Here is a 19,474-nt window from a genome sequence, read left to right on the forward strand (position 1 = left end):
AGATTGAAAAAGAAAGGGTGAGTCCGGCTACTAAGTAGCGTTAAGTTTGGAATTTACAAATTTCTGTTAATCATTTTGATAAATGTTTATATATATGTGTGTGTGTGTGTGTGTTTGTTGCCATTGTGTTGAATGAAAAAAAAAAATTGTTATAGTGTTATTGTTTTGTACATCTTATTTATGACAACGTTTTATATTGCAGATTAGTGCCACAACAATTTATATAAGCTACAAAGTGCCTTTGCTGAAATTGAAAAGAAAAAAAAAAGGGTGAGCTGACAAGTAATGTCAAATTTAGAATTTAGAATTTTTTTTAATTATATTGATAATTGTTTATACATATATATAAATGTGTCTTGGTATTTGTATCATTCTTTAAAATTTTTTGGTATATCAAATGTCATTCTGTGTTAAATTTGTATTTCCGTTTATGTCTTTTGTAGTGCGGTTCAACTTTTTTTTTTTTTTTCTTTTATAGGTTAAAACATCTTTGGTGGTGGTTAACAATTTTGTTACTTCATAGTTTAATAAATTTATTGTTCAATAATATTTATGTTGGTTTTCCACTGGGTTTGAGAACGTGGCATTATTTAACATCAAGTTGGTTTTGTTTGCGTTGCAAGATTCTCTACACAAAAGGTAAGTGAGTTAAACCTCTAAAATTATTGAGTTCAAATTTAAACCATTTGGTTTAATTTTATTTTTTACAAGTAGAAGAAAGTTTCATATTCTGTTTAGGTTTTATTATACTCAAATTGAAATTTTAATTTTAGTAGTTTGTTTGCATTTAATGTTATATGTGTTATTTTAATATGTGTGTTGCATCTTTGTTAATTTTTTTCCTTTTTCCCAATTTGTTTGAGTTGTTGGATTTTAAATTGGTCATAAAAATTTGTTTGCAATATGTCTAAAAGATCCATAAATGCATTAACAAACGATGTTGTAAAGCAGAAACAAAACAATGACAATGAATATAATCTCTTTGTCAATTATGGTCACCAACCAAAAAGAGGGTGTAGAGCCAGTTATATTCAAAATTCTCAAACCGCTGTTCTTATTAAAACGATTGCAATTTATTAATTTCATCTATTGTCACTTTTGTTTTAAGATATTATACTATTATTTCAATCATGCAATAACTTTCTTTACATAATCAATTAGTTGCAGATCAATATATTCAATATCTACCTATAATCTGTCTCTAATGCTTTTACATAATTGATTGGAAATTTGACTTTCCTCTTCTACCATTTTTTGCCTTTATCAATCCTAAATTCAAAATCTATTACCTACAATTTAAGCACTTTTACAAAGTTATCAATGCATTTATTCGTTCAACTTTAACACTATTCAAAGGTTATCCATGTACTCATTACACTAGATTCAACTTCGATGACTTTTCAAACATAATTATCTACATAATTTTTAATCCTGCAGCAACGCACGAATATTATTATCTAGTATTATGTTAATTATCGGCCAAATTTGATTTGGGACATATTACTGAATTTAACATTTGAATATAAATGTGGACCCAAGGCTTTAAAAAACAATGTACAGATTAGATTTGTTTGTATAGAGTAGAAATTGTCCAGTAGCACCGGGCACTCCCTCGCATAGAGGAGGAGGTGGGACATTCATTCTTAATTTCACCTTTATTTGTTAAAGCCCTCAACTAGGATATATTGTAACGTTTGCTTCCGTTTGAATGCAAACAATTTCAACGCCGATTATGCTTAAGCAATTTCGTCTTTTTATTTTTTATGGTTTTTTTGGATTGTCGTTTGTACGTATAATTTATTGAAAGATGCCTTACAGAGTGTGTTTTGGACAAAATTTTCTTTTAATTAAGCATATCTGAAAGAAAATTTTAATGTTGTAGCATTATCAAATACTTGTAGCCTAGGTGACTAGTTCCTGTCTCTCCAAATTTTTAATTTTTGTCCTCAGCTGGTGTGTTTGTAACTTTATGCACATACTCAACAAGAACTAGTACAATTTCAATTTTTCTGTACTAAAATCTGATATAGTCTCAAATGCAAGAATAGTTCAGATTCTCTTTCTGCTCTCTGTAATCAAATACTCTCGCTTTGATTGCTTCATTCTCTTCTCTAACAGATAGAGGGATGGAGTTGATTGGGTTCTTTCAAGTTTTCAACATCATCCTCATCGCCATTGGGACTCTGTTGTACATGTACTGCAGATCATTGACATTTTCTTCCTCGACTTCTTCTTCTGGTGCTGCTGATGCTGCTGTTGATGATAACGATGATGATGTTGATATGCCCCTTCTTCGAGAAAAGTATGATGTGTTTATTAGTTTCAGAGGCGAGGACACCCGCAAAAATTTTACCAGCCATCTTCATGCTGCCTTACTTCGCAAGAAAATTGAAACCTACATAGACTACAGGCTGAAGAGAGGAGATGAAATTGGACCCACCCTCCTAGAAGCAATAGAGAAATCAAGGCTTTCGGTGATCATTTTCTCCAAAAACTATGCGTCTTCCACATGGTGCTTGATTGAACTTGCGCATATACTCAAATGCAAAAAGAAAAATGGCCAGATGGTTGTACCCATTTTTTACGACATCAGTCCATCAGATGTGCGAAAACAAAAGGGGAGTTATGCAGATGCATTTGCTGAACTTGAAAATCGTTTCAAGGACGGTATGGATAAGGTGATCGAGTGGAAAGCTGCTTTGGTGGAAGCAACCGGTTTATGTGGGTCTGATTATTCAAACAAAAAAGGGTAACATACTTTGCAACTTGGTGTCAATTTCTATTTGTGACTATTTCTTTTCAATTTTTATTTTTTTATTCTTATAGGAATGGATATTGATTAGATAGACTTTAACTAGCAGGTACCGCGCGATGTTATGGGTTACAACAAAAGTTGGTTAACATATAAATTCCACTAATATGGTAAATATTTTGAAAATATTACTACAACCATTTGTATCCAACAAAGTGCTTAAAAGATTCAAATTTACGAACAAAGTATAATCTTCCAAACCAATACATATCTCAAATATGGGAGTCTCAAAACCTTTTTCATTTGTTTCCCTCCAAAGAAAGCTTTTGTTAGGACAACATTACTCGTGCTTAACAGTCAAAACCTAACAAAAACTCAATTTTCTCCGCCTGAAAAGGAGTTGAGAGACCTGGAAAGCTTCTGCCAAGCAGCTCAAGCAAACAACTATTTTGATATCTATCTGACCAAAGTGCCATGAAAATATTGCTTTTTGGGAAATGAGGCAGATTGTACCTTATCCATAGTCAATGCAAATATAATACTATTTGACAAAATTCTGATGTAACTTATCCATAGTCAATACAAATATAAAGCTATTTGATAAAATTCTAAACCATGACCGATTCATCAAATTATCTTATACACCATGAAAAATTTACACTATTTGTTTCCCTCCAATGCTTCATTATACTAATACTATAGACATTGTGTATACCTTACTGAAAACCCCATACAAAATCATCTTTTTTCTTGGGAAATGAATCGCCTCATCATCAAGCAAACTGTTATTCAAATGAAAAAAAACAATTTACCCTATTTTTTTTTTTCCTCCAATGCTTCATTGTACTAATCCTATAGCCCTTGTGTATACCTTATACTAATCCTATAGCAAACAATACCAAAAGTGTTTCATTAAAACTCTCTTACACTAATCCTATAGTCTTTGTGTATACCTTACTGAATACAAGTGGTACATTATGTGTTTTAATAAAAATGGTGAAAAATTTTATTTTTGAAGTTATTAACTTTTTAGCACACATATCTCATTATTTGAATAATAAAACGTGGTGTACCACCCTATATACCGATTACATTGAAAAATCTCTCATCCAAAGGAGGGAACGACACCGGAAGAAAGCAATATCAAATGACCCACACGTCGGCCAAATCGATAACGGCGGGGCCAAAGGGCATATTAGTAATTTTCCTGTGCAAAATGAAAAAAAAAAAAAAAAGTTAAACTATGAAATAGAGGCAAAAACGTCAATACACTGTGCGTGTACATTGTTTTTAAATTGGGCTTTAGTAAAAACTAATTTCTATTTATGACTATCTGATTTAAACAATTCTTATAGACTAGCGAAGGTAATACTTACCATATATTGATTGTCATTCATATTCATATTTTGCAGGACGGATGCTGATTTCATTGAAGAAGTTGTGGAAGATATTTCAACTAAATTGAAACGTGAAACCGCATATGATTTAAAGGGCTTGGTTGGAATGACAAGCCGCATCGAGCAAGTTGAATCATTATTGAGCATTAATGATTCGCTAGATGTTTGCACTGTAGGCATTTGGGGTATGGGAGGTATTGGAAAAACCACCCTTGCCAGGGCTATGTTCAAGATACTCTCTTCTAACTTCGAAGCTTGTTGTTTTCTTTACAATGTTAGGGAGAAATCAGAGCAAAGAGATGGAATCGATCAATTGCAAAAGGCACTTCTTAAAGAGATCTTAAAGGAAGAAAATCTCTCCATAGATTCAACTTTTGTTCGAGAAAGGCTCAGCCGTACAAAGGTTCTCATTGTTTTTGATGATGTTACTGACTCAAGGCAAATAAAAGATATAGCTGCAGATAATCTTCAGTACGGCGATGGAAGTAGAATCATTGTAACAAGTAGAGAATTGAGCGTACTCTTGAAAGCTGTTAGTGATAAAAAATATATATATGAGGTTGAGAAATTAAAAACTGATGACGCTCTTCGGCTCTTTCAACTTCATGCTTTCAACGATAACCCTCCTACAGCAGAATATATGGAGTTGTCGGAAAGGGTGGTAGAATATGCTGGAGGCATTCCACTGGCTCTTGAAATTTTGGGTTCCTTATTCTTTCCATGTCAGAGCATAGACGAGTGTGAAGATGTATTGAGAAAACTGAAAAATTATCCCAATGAAGAAATTCAAAATACGTTCAGATTAAGCTATAATAGATTAGGAAGACATGAGCAGGAGATATTTCTTGATATAGCATGCTTTTATAAAGGGTATCATATTGAAGATGTAAAAAAAATGGCAAGTTTTGGCCAAATGCATGGTGGTTTATGTGCGGCAGATGGAATTAGAGTTCTCCGTGATCGGTCTCTCATATCGATTAATTCGGAATGGGAAACCATAGATATGCATGATTTGGTACAAGAAACGGGTCGGGCAATTGTTCTCGAACAATGTATTGAAGAGCCTGGACGACGGAGTAGGCTGTTCATTGCTGAGCATGTCTATCATGTATTGAAAAATGACACGGTAAGAGCCACAATTGCATTCACTTTTCCTTTTAAACAATAAAGAAAAGAAAGAGATGAATATGACACCGTGTACTTCCTATGAGAAGACAACTAGAGAAAACTCAATTACAATAAATAAGTCATATTCCTACAAATGTAGTTTTGATTGAATTTTGTTGCATGTTAATGTGTTCACATTTATGCTTTGTTGTTTATTGTCAGGGTACGGAAAAGGTTCAAGCCATATTCTTTAACGAGTCCAGCATTGGAGAGCAAAACTTGGATCGTGCAGACTTCGAAAATATGTATAATCTGAGATTGCTCAATGTTGATAATTCTAGCTTGTGCTTGAAAGATTCTATGTGGCAAAATGCTGACAGTTCTAGAGAGTACTGCAAATTAAACCTCTCTCTCTCTCTTCCCAACTCTCTTCGTTATCTTTCCTGGAAGGGATATCCTTTGAAAACTTTGTCCCCAAAATTTTCTCCTGAAAATCTTGTTGAGCTTCATATGCCGGACAGCCAAGTCACGCAACTTTGGAATGGAGGCCAGGTATATGTGTTTATTATAGATTTTGTGAAAGATACTAGTGTGTAGAACTTATTCAGATTAAGTTGTTAATTCTTACCGTTTGTCTTTAATTTGTTACAGAATCTTATGAACTTAAAAGTGATCAAACTTCGTTATTCCAAATGTCTAACTGCACTTCCAAACTTCTTGGGGAGTCCAAATATTGAGCACATAGATCTTTGCGGATGTGAAAGTTTGGTTGAAATCCCTTCGTATTTTAAAGATCTTGACAAGCTTACTTATCTTGATCTTTCATGGTGCAAGAGTCTCGAGTATCTTCCAGACATGCCAGGCAACATTGAAATCTTACGTTTAAGAGGCAGTGGCATAAAGGAGTTGCCGTCGAGCATTTGTAAGTTGAAATCTCTTAAGCGACTTAATCTCACAGGTTGCACTAGATTTTACAAATTCCCTGAAATATTGGAGCCAATGGAACACCTGGAGTTTCTTCGTTTAGAAGGGACAGCAGTTGAAGAGCTTCCCCAGTCGGTTGGAAATCTAGTTGGCCTTCAAACATTGGATCTTGGTCGGTGCAAGAAACTTAAAGTTGTCCCAAGCAGCATCTACAACTTAACAAATCTTAAAACTCTCAGCTTTAATGACTGTTGGAAACTTCAAAATTTTCCTCAACCGACTGGCTCAGTTGGTTTGCTTTCTCTTGAAGAACTAGACCTCGGTGATAGCGGAATTTTACAAATCCCTGAGGATCTCATTTGCTCAACCTCATTATTGAGTATTAATCTGAATCGAACCAAAATTCGGAGCGTACCCTCAACCATCAAACAAGCTCCTCAGCTGTCTTTCCTCTTCTTAATCGAGTGCATGAGCCTTGAATCTTTACCAGAGCTCCCAGTGCTAAGTCTTCTTCAAGCAGATGGGTGCAAGTCACTGATGACAGTTTCAAGTTCAATGACTGCAATTACGCAATGTTGGAATAGATATCAATTGCTTCAAGAGCGACTTCACTTTTATAATTGCGGAAGGTTGGGTTATGATGCTGATGCAAGAAGCAGCATAATGGTTGATGCACAGCTTAGAATCATGCGAGTGGCAACTGCGTCTTCAAGGTTCAAAGAAGAAAAGGAAGATTACGTATGTCTCTCTCTCTCTCTCTCTCTCTCTCTCTCTCTCTCTCTCTCTCTCTCTCTCTCTCTGTCTCTCTGTGTTAAGTAACATGATGTCAATTAATGTTGCAGCAAAAGTTTTCTGAGCCCTTAGTTACAATTGTATGTCCGGGATGCGAAATTCCAAATTGGTTCGTACATCAAAATGAGGGTGCTTCAATAAATGTCAAGCTTCCTGCAAACTGGTTTCGAAAAGGTTTCTTGGGATTCGCTGTATCTGTTGTGGCATCCGGACACCAAGATCAATCGGGAGAAGGTTTCTTGGGATTCGCTCCATCTGTTGTCGCATCCGGACGTCAAGATCTATCAGGTATGCAGTTTGAGTGCAAGTACAATTTCAAAACCGAAGAGGGTGAAAGTCATGGAATCGATTGTCCTGTCTTTGTCCCGTGCATGGGTGATGGTAGTGATGGTTGCAATTTAGAGTCAAAGCACGTGTTCGTATTGTATAAAGACCTTGAATATGAAGAGGGAGCAGAATGGTCCTCGGATTTTTACTGTCGTGTCACTGAGGTCTCTGTTCACTTCGAAACGAAGCCTTTCCGGTACAACTATACGGTTGAAAATTGTGGAATATGCCTGTTGTATGCCGAAGATGCAGAGAAATTAAAATTTGATGTCATTTCGCGACAAGAACAAGATGAGTCTGCAGCAAGTGGGAGTGTTGATCCTGAAGCCAGTGGAAACAACTAATCTGAGGAAGCAAGTGGAAGAGATGGCTCTTGATGAAGAAAGTGGAAGCGATGAATCCGAGTAAGCAAGTGGAAGCGATGACTCCGAGGACGAAAGTGGAAGTGATGAGTCAGAGGAAGCAAATGGAAGCTGCTAGGGAGTTGCCCTCTTAATCGTCTATTGAATGAGTTCTTTGTAACCGCTTTTCGTTCTGCAATTTCTTTGTACTTTATTTTGTTACAAGTTCTTTTTATCCACTTTCCGTTATGTAATTCGTTTGTCATTTATGTTGTAAGTAATCTACGATGGTTATGAGGACAGTTCATGTATAAATATTGTACTCATGTACATTTGAGTAATTTTCGATCTTGGAATCCCTAGTGCTTTCCCTCATGGCTGCTTCTTCCTCTTCTTCTCTTCCTCCTACTCCAAACATTGCCACCCTTGTTTCTGTCAAACAAACACATACCAACTACCTTCCATGGGAAGGTCAAGTCAAACCTTTACTTCGTGCGACTTTTACGGAACCTGTTCTCTCTCAGATTGTTGGTCTTGCCACATCCCAAGCTATTTGGGAATGTCTGGAGCAAAACTTTTCTCCAGACACCGTCGATGTCATTCCCGTTTCACTCACTTTCAGATTGACTCGTTGCACAGTAGTCATCCTCATCATCAACGTCGATGTCATTCCCATTTCACTCACTTTCCTCTTCTTAGTAGATCTCCCGAACATTTTGGTACCTATATTTTAAGGAAATAATTCTAACCCGCACAGAATCGGGTCCCAAAGGGACCCTTAACTATTGTATTAGTTTCTTTCATTAAGAAATAACAACTGAAGTGGAATTGTTGGGTTCTGTTTTCACCAAATTCAACATGCAGATATAAGTTCTATTGAAGTTTATACCAAATTCATATGAACATTTCCAAGTAATTCATACATAATTAACTTAAAAATAAACAATTTTTTTAGCAAATTGGGCTAAAACACCTGCTCTACAAAAAAAATTCTTTAAATACTGATTTCAAGCAATTCAGTAACTAAATGCTTAACTTAGAAAAAGACTCAAATTTCAGCAATTAGATTTCTAACATAACTTAAACATTACAAATTTAACTAATTAGATTCATCCAGAATATAGATTTTCACATAATTTCAAAAGGGTCTCTTTTAATCACACAATTTGAAGAAACAAAACAACCAATATTGTCACGCCCCAATCCCGACATACGTCCAGAATTGACACGTGGCGTCAACAAAAATCCGTATCTATCATATCCCACCTCCGGGATATGGCCAAGCACAACCCAATAATCGAACCACATAGTTATTTTCGTATGCTTTATGGCTGCATCTAACCTCCCTGTTAGACTGCCTACGTACCCTAGACAGGGATCAAGCCATTCGTAGTTCGTCATGCACAATAATTGACATATAACACAGTCCGATTAAGTCGAAAGGTATAACATTTCTCAATCAGTCAATAGAACTTGACAAGCATGAAAATACTAGACTCAGGGTTACATAACAACCCATCTGAAAATCATGATTTCCCCTCCATCAATATATAGGCCATTATGTCACAACATGATACCGCAATTCACAACATATATCATTTCAAAGAACCAACGATGTATAATACCATTCTCTAGCCACATTTATCAACAAGTCTAGTCATAACAATAACCATGGTATCCAACATAACAATCCCACATGACGATCCCACATGACGATTAACATATCCCACTTCAACCCTCACATAAATTCCTCACGTTTCCCACATAAATTCGCGTTTCATAGCGAGTAACCTATTTAAGAGTTAACAAAGAACATATTAATCTCTAGAAACATTAATCAACTAAAATACTCATGATAACTCCACTCATATCCAACGTCATTCCACAATCACATCAATCAATAATGTCAACCATCACATCATCAATAACACATACAACAAGTCGAAACGCAAGGCTAGAGCAACACAATTCAGTTGAAGACTACATCTTTGGAAAAGGGGATTTTGGACTGCACAACGGACCAAGGCTCCAAAGGGGATTCCGGACCATCACTCAACGGAATCCAAACAGAACTCAGTTCCAATCCACCCAACCGAATTGAACGGAAGTCCAAGAAACATAACAACGGCTCGAAGGAACAAGACATGATTCAAGTTACCCAATTTACTTCGTGCGACTTTTACGGAACCTGTTCTCTCTCAGATTGTTGGTCTTGCCACATCCCAAGCTATTTGGGAATGTCTGGAGCAAAACTTTTCTCCAGACAACGTCGATGTCATTCCCGTTTCACTCACTTTCAGATTGACTCGTTGCACAGTAGTCATCCTCATCATCAACGTCGATGTCATTCCCATTTCACTCACTTTCCTCTTCTTAGTAGATCTCCCGAACATTTTGGTACCTATAGTTTAAGGAAATAATTCTAACCCGCACAGAATCGGGTCCCAAAGGGACCCTTAACTATTGTATTAGTTTCTTTCATTAAGAAATAACAACTGAAGTGGAATTGTTGGGTTCTGTTTTCACCAAATTCAACATGCAGATATAAGTTCTATTGAAGTTCATACCAAATTCATATGAACATTTCCAAGTAATTCATACATAATTAACTTAAAAATAAACAATTTTTTTAGCAAATTGGGCTAAAACACCTGCTCTACAAAAAAAAATTCTTTAAATACTAATTTCAAGCAATTCAGTAACTAAATGCTTAACTTAGAAAAAGACTCAAATTTCAGCAATTAGATTTCTAACATAACTTAAACATTACAAATTTAACTAATTAGATTCATCCAGAATATAGATTTTCACATAATTTCAAAAGGGTCCCTTTTAATCACACAAGTTGAAGAAACAAAACAACCAATACATACACGATCACAAAGCTTAATAACAGAACAGAAATTTTAGACACGCTATCAGCCCAACCAATAGACCTTCCCAGAATCTGAAAAGCGTTTCTATAAATCCTGATCTCAAGGCAACCCAAAAGCTGAATTCTTAGCTTAAAAGCCTTAAATAAAGATGCAAAATTTTACTTTTTGGAAATGCCATTACCTGAAAGCTTAATCAAAACCCATGATTCCAACCACGCAAAAAAATGCAAACTTTAGCATTGGCAGATCATTCATAACCCAAAAATCATATCTTAAGCAAAACTCATGAATCCAACTTAAAAAGGCCCAAATCTAAACCCACCAAGAGAAATAAAATATCAAAAACAGTTCATCGTCTCTCTTTGCATTTTAAATCATATGGTCATGTGTTTACTCGAATGAAAAAAAGTAAACACAGAACTTATGATAGAAATTCAAATAGTAGGCCTAGAAGCCAGCAAGAGTATGAATTTATATACTGACAAAATAATGACCTTGGTATTTCACAAACTTTGCATAAGCTGATCCTGAAGGCACAATTTGAAGCACCAGTCTTGAAAACTGCAAATTACCAACAACTTGTTAGATCGGTAAAAACTCTATATATAATGCCTGGTTTCGACACTGTAAAAAATAATATAAAAACAGAGCGATCAATTTTCATCAGTAAACATACCCATAACCGTAATGTCAGCCCCATACTTCTTCAGCAAAGCGTCAACATTAACTATAGCCTGTAAAAATAAAAAATAAAATCAAACTTTTTACCTGGATCATCACACAATGGCAGCCACAAAAAATACCCAGATAAAAACTGAATGAAAAAATTATCTGTCTTGTGCCCTCGGAGTGATAGGGTTCCCATAGGTGATGAGCAACAGAAGCATGATATACAACGACCCAACGCCGAATTATCATCCAATTATATTTTACACAGGTAATAAATATTTTATATCTATACATATAAAAAAATTCAACTGACAACAGCACCAAATCCAATTCGAATCTATAATGCTATGATAAAGAACGAAGTAAGAGTTAGTTACTATAATCCCAGATTCTATTGGTGTCATTACCTCAATCTTGTACTCGATCATATACCAAGGTATTGAAGCTAACATTTTTAATCAAAAAGCCTAGAAATCATAAGAAAAACAAATGTTGAACTCACAGTAATCTCAGCCAGTAACGACCTCTGTATACAAAATTCCCCAAAAAATATAAATTAATACATAGTCCATACTCCATACTCCATACGCAAATCAACCAACAAATAAACAAAAAAAAAAAAAACATCTTTTTCAATTACTTTCTCATCAACCAAATTGGGAAATGATTAATCACCTGTACGGGGAATTTCATGGCCAAAGCCTGACACGATCTCTCATAATTTCCTCATAATTCATTTTTCTCACAATTTATTGGAAAAATGCAGAATTTGGATGGATTGTGGTCCTTACATACACAAATGCAAATTCGGATGTTGTAAATCCACTGGAAGATCAGGCTACCAATTCAAATTCAAAACACAACAAGCAAAATTAAACACAAAATTATGGTGCTTTCAGAGACATATCGCTTACAAAGGCGAAAAACTGAAATCTTCTGAAATGCGGAGAATGAGAGAGAAAATACAATTGGGGTTGAATTTTAACAGAGGTGTTTCGGAGGAGGTGCAAAGAAGAGGAGATCGGCGAGAGACAACTTGAGAGCAACGGTGGTTTAGCTTTCTAAGAAAGAAAACGGGAGAGGAAACATGCACCAACATACACAAAAAAGGAAACAAAAGTGTTAGAAATACCGACCTTTCACTGTGCTAATAACGAAAACGGCAAGGTTAATTCAAACCAGAGATCAGACGCAGCCCACTCCTGAAACCAAAACCATCAATCAATTCCCAAAAATAAACTGCAATCGCAAAATTAACGGACCCAAATTGGCCGGAAAACTCACCAGGAAACCCAACCTTTTCTGGGTTTAAAATTTTCTTCGAATCAGGACCGGATTAGCTTTTGTTGAGGAAGAGAACGTTGTTATTCGTGGTTTCTGGGAGAGAGTACTGAAGAGATTTATACTGGGTTCGTGGTTTTTGAGCAAGGCGATATTGTAGTCTCTAGTTTCTGAAACAGAGAACTGGAGAGATTTCTGGGAAGCAAATGGAAAACCCTTCCCTTTCTTCGACGACCGACACGTGCGCAATAGGAGCAAGCGCATAGAATTCCATCTTCTACTAAATATTCAGCTCACAGAAAAAGAACAGGTGAGAAAAATGAAAATGTTGAATTCAACTCACACAAAACAAAAAAAGGAAGACAGACAGATTGCAGACCCTTTCCATTTGGCAAGTAATGCCAATTATAAGACAAGTATGCCTAAATGACAAAAGCCTAAATCCTAGAAAAACAGGAGTAGAGGAAATGGGCTCAATACAAAAATTTATGACCAAATAAGAATAATGAATCCGTTGAAGTACGAAAGTTTAGGCATTCATCAATATTCCGACTTGAACAACGTTGAATTTAGCATTCGTCTTCTGGCTTTGTCTAGATCAATTCGTAGAGAGTGAGTGAGGGCTTAACAATCAAATCCATGGCTTTTACTGCAAATTTATACGTAAAAATCATTAGAAAAAAGGCAAAGTGAAAAATAAAGGAATTGAAGAACTTAACGTAGAAACTCTAAGACAAACCCAATTAACCCACATGCCAATCCAACCAAAATCAAATTGAAAACCTTTCAAGCTTCACATTACAAATCATCAACAAACAAACGAAAGGAAAACCAATTCAACCCACATTCCAATTCAACCAAAATTCAACAACTTTGCCCGAAATTAGACCAACAGAAAGAGAAAAGGGGAAAGGGGGAAAACCCACATGCAATAGGAGAGAAATAGAGAGAGATTTTAACTAACTTACCACTCTGTTGGAACTTCGAAAACACGAACTCTAGCACCATATCCTCTTGCGCTATTGACAATGGAGTTGTGGTTCAAAGAATCCCAATCAATCAAGCCTCCCTTTAAAGAGAAACAAAATTTAGAAGGCATTTGTTTGAGTAAAGGTGCAAACCTTCCCCTTTTTGACATGAATAATAAAAGAGTTTGTGACATAACCCATTCCGAACACTATAGCAGCATGTTCCTGTCTGCTTTTCCCTTTTACTGACTTCCATAATTATCCCTGTATGCACCAAAAAAACATAAATGACAACCAATGTGATAGGTTACAATATCTGAACTCACTCTTCTATTGCAGGCAAGGCAAGAATGCTTACCAGCTCGGCTTCCTGCAACTTGACAACACGCAGAGAAATCAAATGTTTCCCTCGCGCTGATCTCTGGAATATGCACGTCATGTTGGCTTACATAAGCTGAGGTTTTCTAAGAAACAAACTCTTCTAGTCTTATGGCCATTGTAAGTTTGTAAGAGCATTCCCAATGGAGGCTTTATCCTCCTTGAAGCTACCACATTTGTAGCTCTAACGAAAAATTTCATCCCCAATGGGCTGGAAAATGGGATTACATCCACCACATGGGCTAGCTATAAAGGGCAATATTGTAACTACACCATCTAAAGATATTACTTAGTGGTTAAGAAATCTGTTAGTTTGTTGTATTTGTTTTCCTTAGTAGTTACAAGATACTAGTCTATAAATACTAAAAGTGTAACATTATTTCCTTATGAAATGAAATCATATTTTATCAAATATGGTATCACTGGCCTTTTGTTCTCACGACTTCACTCCCTTCAATCCAAACCTTCTCGCTTCTTTTTGCGATCTTGTTCTCTGATCTCTTGATTGATTCTTCAATCGTGTTTGAGTTCTTCGATCTTCAATCATCAATCTTTGCCAATGGCAACCTCTGCATCTCCTTCCTCTGAATTGGCGTCTCCAGTTCATCCTCTTCCAACTGCACCTCCAAACCCTAATTCTTCAATCTCTGCCTCAATCACGATCCAAAACATTGGATCCATGGTGCCAATCAAGCTCACCACCACCAGTTACTTGACCTAGAGTGCTCTCTCTGCTCCAGCCTATGGTGGAAAACCCTCTAATTCAGCAATGGTTGCCAACGCCTTATCTTCAAATCCTACTTGGATTATGGACTCCGATGCCACCTCACACATGACCAACTCTTATGCAACTTTGCAAAATCCGGAAGCTTAAACTAGTTCGAACAAGTGTACATTGGTGATGGAAAATGTTTGCCCATCACTCACTCTGGCTCTACTGTTTTGAATACTTCTACTAGTGCTTTTAAACTCAATAAAGTCCTATACGAGCCTGATTTGAAACATAATTTTCTCTCTGTAAATCAATTTTTGATTGATAATCAATATTTTCTGCATCTTTATCTCTCTCACTTCACTGTGAATGATCTTTATTCGGGGATGATGCGTTTTAAAAGACCTGTCTAGCACAGTTTTTATCCATTCCTTTTCTCCTCTTCTACAATTGGTCATCATAAAGCACTTTCAAGAGATGTTTGGCACCAACGATTGGGTCACCCCTCTATCAAGATTATCAATAAGCTTGCCTCTCAATCTTGTATTTCAGTTTTATCTCATATAAATTAGTCATTTTGCTTAGATTGTGCATTAGGAAAATGTTCTAGGCTTCCTTTTGTCTTAGAAAATTGTACAACTAGCAAGCATCTAGAACACATTCACACAGACGTTTGGAGACCATCACCTATAGCTTATTCTTAAGGTTTTAAGTACTTTATCATTTTTGTGGATGACTATACTCGATATTGCTGGTTCTATCCTTTGAAATGCAACTCTGATGTACTGTCCACTTTTATGCAATATAAGTCTCTGGTTGAAAACTCTCTGTGCACAAAGATTGTTGCTCTAAGGTTTGATTCTGGTGGAGAGTACTTGAGTACTCCTTTCTCAACTTTCTTGGCTACACATGGTATTCAACATCAACTCACTTGCCCCCACACCCCTGAGCAAAATGGGTATGCAAAATGCAAGCATCGCCATTTAGTTGACACTGCTCACACTCTTTTGGCAGCTTCTAAAGTACCTCACATCTACTAGGTTGAGGCATTTCACATAACAATCTATCTTATTAACAAATTGTCCACTGCATCAAGATCATCTCCTTGGGAATCTCTGTATCATCGAGCACCAAACTACAATTTTTTTCCTCAAAGTTGGATCCCAAGAGTAAGGCATGTGTATTCCTAGGCTACAGTTTGAATCATAAGGGTTACAAGTGCCTTAATCCTGCAACCAACAAAATGCATATCTCCAGGCACGTTCTATTCAATGAATCAAGCTTCCCATTTCACCATATATCAACCTCTTCACCTACTTCTCCAAATTTAAAACTAGTTCAAGATCAACCATTTCATCCATCTTTACCTTTACATTTACTTCTTCTCTTGCACCTGTTCATACCAATTTAACCTCACCTCATTCATCTTCCTCTATTCAACCTACCAATTCACCTGTCAATTCCACCAATATAACTTCAAGCTCTTCAATGGCAATCTCACAACCCATCACCACCAACCCTATCCAACCCATCAACACTCATTCAACGTAAACAAGGTCCAAGTCTAGCATTTTCAAGTCTAAAGCCCTCACTGCCACTAAACACCTCCTACCCTCTCAACTCTCAGTGGATTATATACCTACAACTTACCTTCAAGCTTCAAAGTTCTCTCATTGGAGCCAAGCAATGCAAGAAGAAGTCAATGCCCTTATCAACATTGGCACATGGTCTCTTGTCCCTAAGTCTTGATCACAGAATATTATAGGATGCAAATGGGTTTTCGAATCAAGAGAAAGCTCGATGGAACTACAGACAGGTACAAAGCCCCGCTAGTTGTGAAAGGATTCAATCAACAGGAAGGTCTAAACTACATTGAAACCTTCAATCCCGTAGTCAAACTAGTTACTATTAAGCTTCTACTCACTATTGCAGCTTAATATGATTGGTTTTTAAACCAACTCGATGTCGGCAATGCCTTTTTACATGGTATACTTACTGAACCAGTTTTCATGCAACAGGCTCCTAGTTTTGAAGATTCAACTAAGCCATTTCATGTCTGTCAGTTGCATAAATCCTTGTACGGTTTAAAACAATCTCCAAGAACTTGGTATGAGAAGCTTTATGGTGCTCTTCACTCTCTTGGATTTGTAGGCTCTAACAGTAACCGTTCTCTATTTATCAAAAAGGTTCCAGATGTGGTTTTCATTCTATTCTATGTTTATGACATTTTGGTCACATGTCCCAATTCTGCAGCCTGTCAAAAAGTGATTCAGCAACTTAGCTCCATGTTTCCAATCAAAGATCTTGGACCTCTCCATTATTTTCTTGGACTTGAAGTTAAAAGATCATCATCAGGCATATTCATATCTCAGACCAAATATATCTTGGACCTGTTATCCAAAGCCAACATGACTGGGGCCAAACCTTGCGGTACACCACTCAACATCCCTAAACTTGATCATGAATCTCCATTACTTGAAAATATTTCTGAGTATCGTTCAGTAGTTGGTGTTCTTCAATATCTTACATGGACAAGACCAGATTTCAGTTTTGCAGTCAACCTTGTATGCCAATTCATGCATAACCCAATAATTTCACACTTTCCGGCAGTTAAGCGAATCCTAAGGTACCTTAAGGGTTCTATTGATCTTGGTTTATGGTTCTTTTCCAAGTGTTCCACCACTCCCACCATCACAGCTTTCTTAGATGCTGATTAGGCCGATTATGCTCTAGATAGAAGATCACTGGAGGTTATTGGGTTTTTCTGGGAAATTCGTTGATTCGTTGGAGTGCTAAAAAGCAACCAACTATAGCACGATCTTCCACAAAGGACCAGTATAGATCTCTTGCCAGCACTGCGTTTGAGATTACCTAGATATGCAAACTGTTGGTTGATATTGGCCATTGCTTGCCTAGTTCTCCTCAACTATGGTGTGACAACATTTCTGCCATATCCCTTGCCAAGAACCCTATTTTTCCATACTCGGACAAAGCATGTGGAAATAGACTATCATCACATTCGGGGAAAAGTCTTGGCAAAACAGATTTATGTGCATTTTATTTGTACTTAAGATCAGGTGGCTGACATTAGTGCCAAGTCTCTTTCCAAGTCAAGATTCATGTTCCTCCATGGTAAACTTCGACTTCAAGTCCCTCAGTTTAGTTTGAGGGGGGATATAAAGGGCAATATTGTAAATACACCATCTACAGATATTACTTAATTGTTAAGAAATCTGTTAGTTTGTTGTGTTTGTTTTCCTTAGTAGTTACAAGATACTTGTATATAAATACTAAAAGTGTAACATTATTCCCTTATGAAATGAAATCATATTTTATCAAATACCAGCAATTTCAATTCTTGGGTAGCAAAAAGTTAGGCTCCATCTAGCCCCATATAAAGCCCAGAAACTTGTCAACACAAAGTGACTACTGAAATAATCAGAACGTACACAAATGCGCGTATTCATAGAATTTATCACAAATCACTATCAACTCATGAACCAATTTCTCGAGGCGATACATCACCAAGTGGGACTAAATTATCATCATCAAGTACTTTATTTAAAACACGGGTTAGTTTTCTCAGATTTTCTGAAGAATACTAAAGCTTTTCAATTTTGGTTGTGATTCCTTACTAGAATACTGATTCTTAATCACATTGCTACTAATCGATGATTTTGCTGAAGAAAGCTCTGACTTGGCTCAGAAAATAGACCCACCAAGTATTACATATGGAGGAAGGAGGATGAGGAGAAAAGCCTTTGATATGGCTGCAACAGAGAAGAAGGGCGACGTTGGAAGAGGGGAAATTGGTGGAGTAGGTGGAATTGAAGAGGCGGTCGAGGAAGGGTTTGGAAGATGAGGCGAGGAATGAGAGGTGTGGTAAGGAAGATAGAGAATTTTACTCTATGCATTTTCTCTATGCGTCTTCTCTCTAATGGATCTTCTCAGGGTGCCTTGTTGTTTATTGGTTGATTGGAAAAATTGTTGTATTATTCTCTCTTCCATGCATATTTTATTTTCTCACATTTGTTGAAAAAGAAATCAGCTGGTGGTTTGTTTGGCAAACTATGGTGTTGATCATGTTGGGGTTCAATGGTGAGATTCTTGTCCATTGTGTCCAGTTATGGGTTTTGCTATAATCTTGTAGGACTTCCAAATTTTCATTTCTCTTAAGAGTTGTCTTAATTGTTTTTTGTTTCTAATAGTTTTTTACCTTTTTGTTAGGGTATTATTTCATGTCCCCTCTAGCTTATTGTATATTTATTTTTTTCTTCTTTAATATATTCACAATAATTCTACTATAGCAATATTGGAGTGGAAGTGATATTCTTCTTTTAAATATAAGAAATAGGAGTGATAAGTATGATAGGTTTCTGTTAGAAGTTGAATGGCTTCAATCTAATTACTTGTAAAAATTTTGGTGAAAATTATATTTGTAATTCGCATATTGAAGAGCTAATTAGTTTGCAGAGGAAAATCTGTTAGATATTCGATTCCCATTTGGTCATGTACCTCACAAATGATATTCGATTCCCTGTTAGATATCTAGTATGCATGTAATAAATTGTTACACTATTTTGACAACCAAGGTTCTATTAATAGTAGTTTAGATGTATAATCTCTCCTTATGACTCGTTTCGTGCATATGATACATTGGAATCTGTTGAATTGCAGAATTCATATAATTGAAGGTATGAGGGAAGACCGAGAGTCCAAGTGATTTCTCATTTGAAGGGGGATTAGAAGGGATTAGCCATGAAGGAAATTAACCTTCCTAATCCTAGCATTTTCTGGGGATTGAAAAAGATAAACCACAATTCTTGATTTTTTTCTTCAAACACTCTTTTTTGTGTGTGTGGAAATTATTTAGGGCTCGTTTGACAAATGCTTTTAAACGACTGAAAACGCTTTTAGATAAAATATTTTTGAAACCAAGTTTTAGTAAAA

The 19,474-nt window shown here is 36.2% G+C and overlaps 1 protein-coding gene and 1 long non-coding RNA gene across 2 annotated transcripts; one reads left to right on the forward strand and one right to left on the reverse strand.

The window, feature by feature from the left end:
• The first annotated feature begins 208 nt into the window (after positions 1-208).
• LOC103936677 (disease resistance protein RUN1-like) lies at positions 209-8,015 on the forward strand. The gene is made up of 7 exons (XM_048573721.1): positions 209-270; positions 570-639; positions 2,119-2,749; positions 4,165-5,275; positions 5,479-5,808; positions 5,908-6,918; positions 7,023-8,015. Exons 3-7 carry the CDS (start codon positions 2,127-2,129, stop codon positions 7,641-7,643), a joined length of 3,696 nt encoding a protein of 1,231 aa, XP_048429678.1. The 5' UTR covers positions 209-270; positions 570-639; positions 2,119-2,126; the 3' UTR covers positions 7,644-8,015.
• Positions 8,016-12,042: 4,027 nt separating this feature from the next.
• LOC125472390 lies at positions 12,043-14,256 on the reverse strand. The gene is made up of 3 exons (XR_007254341.1): positions 13,793-14,256; positions 13,435-13,698; positions 12,043-12,387 (listed from the first exon to the last, which is right to left on the reverse strand). It is a non-coding gene; the product is annotated as an uncharacterized LOC125472390 (long non-coding RNA).
• Positions 14,257-19,474: the final 5,218 nt, after the last annotated feature.

Source organism: the organism of the source record quoted next, unplaced genomic scaffold (assembly GCF_019419815.1).
Source record: "Pyrus x bretschneideri cultivar Hongxiangsu unplaced genomic scaffold, Pyrus_bretschneideri_v1 Contig7, whole genome shotgun sequence".
Lineage (NCBI taxonomy): Eukaryota > Viridiplantae > Streptophyta > Magnoliopsida > Rosales > Rosaceae > Pyrus > Pyrus x bretschneideri.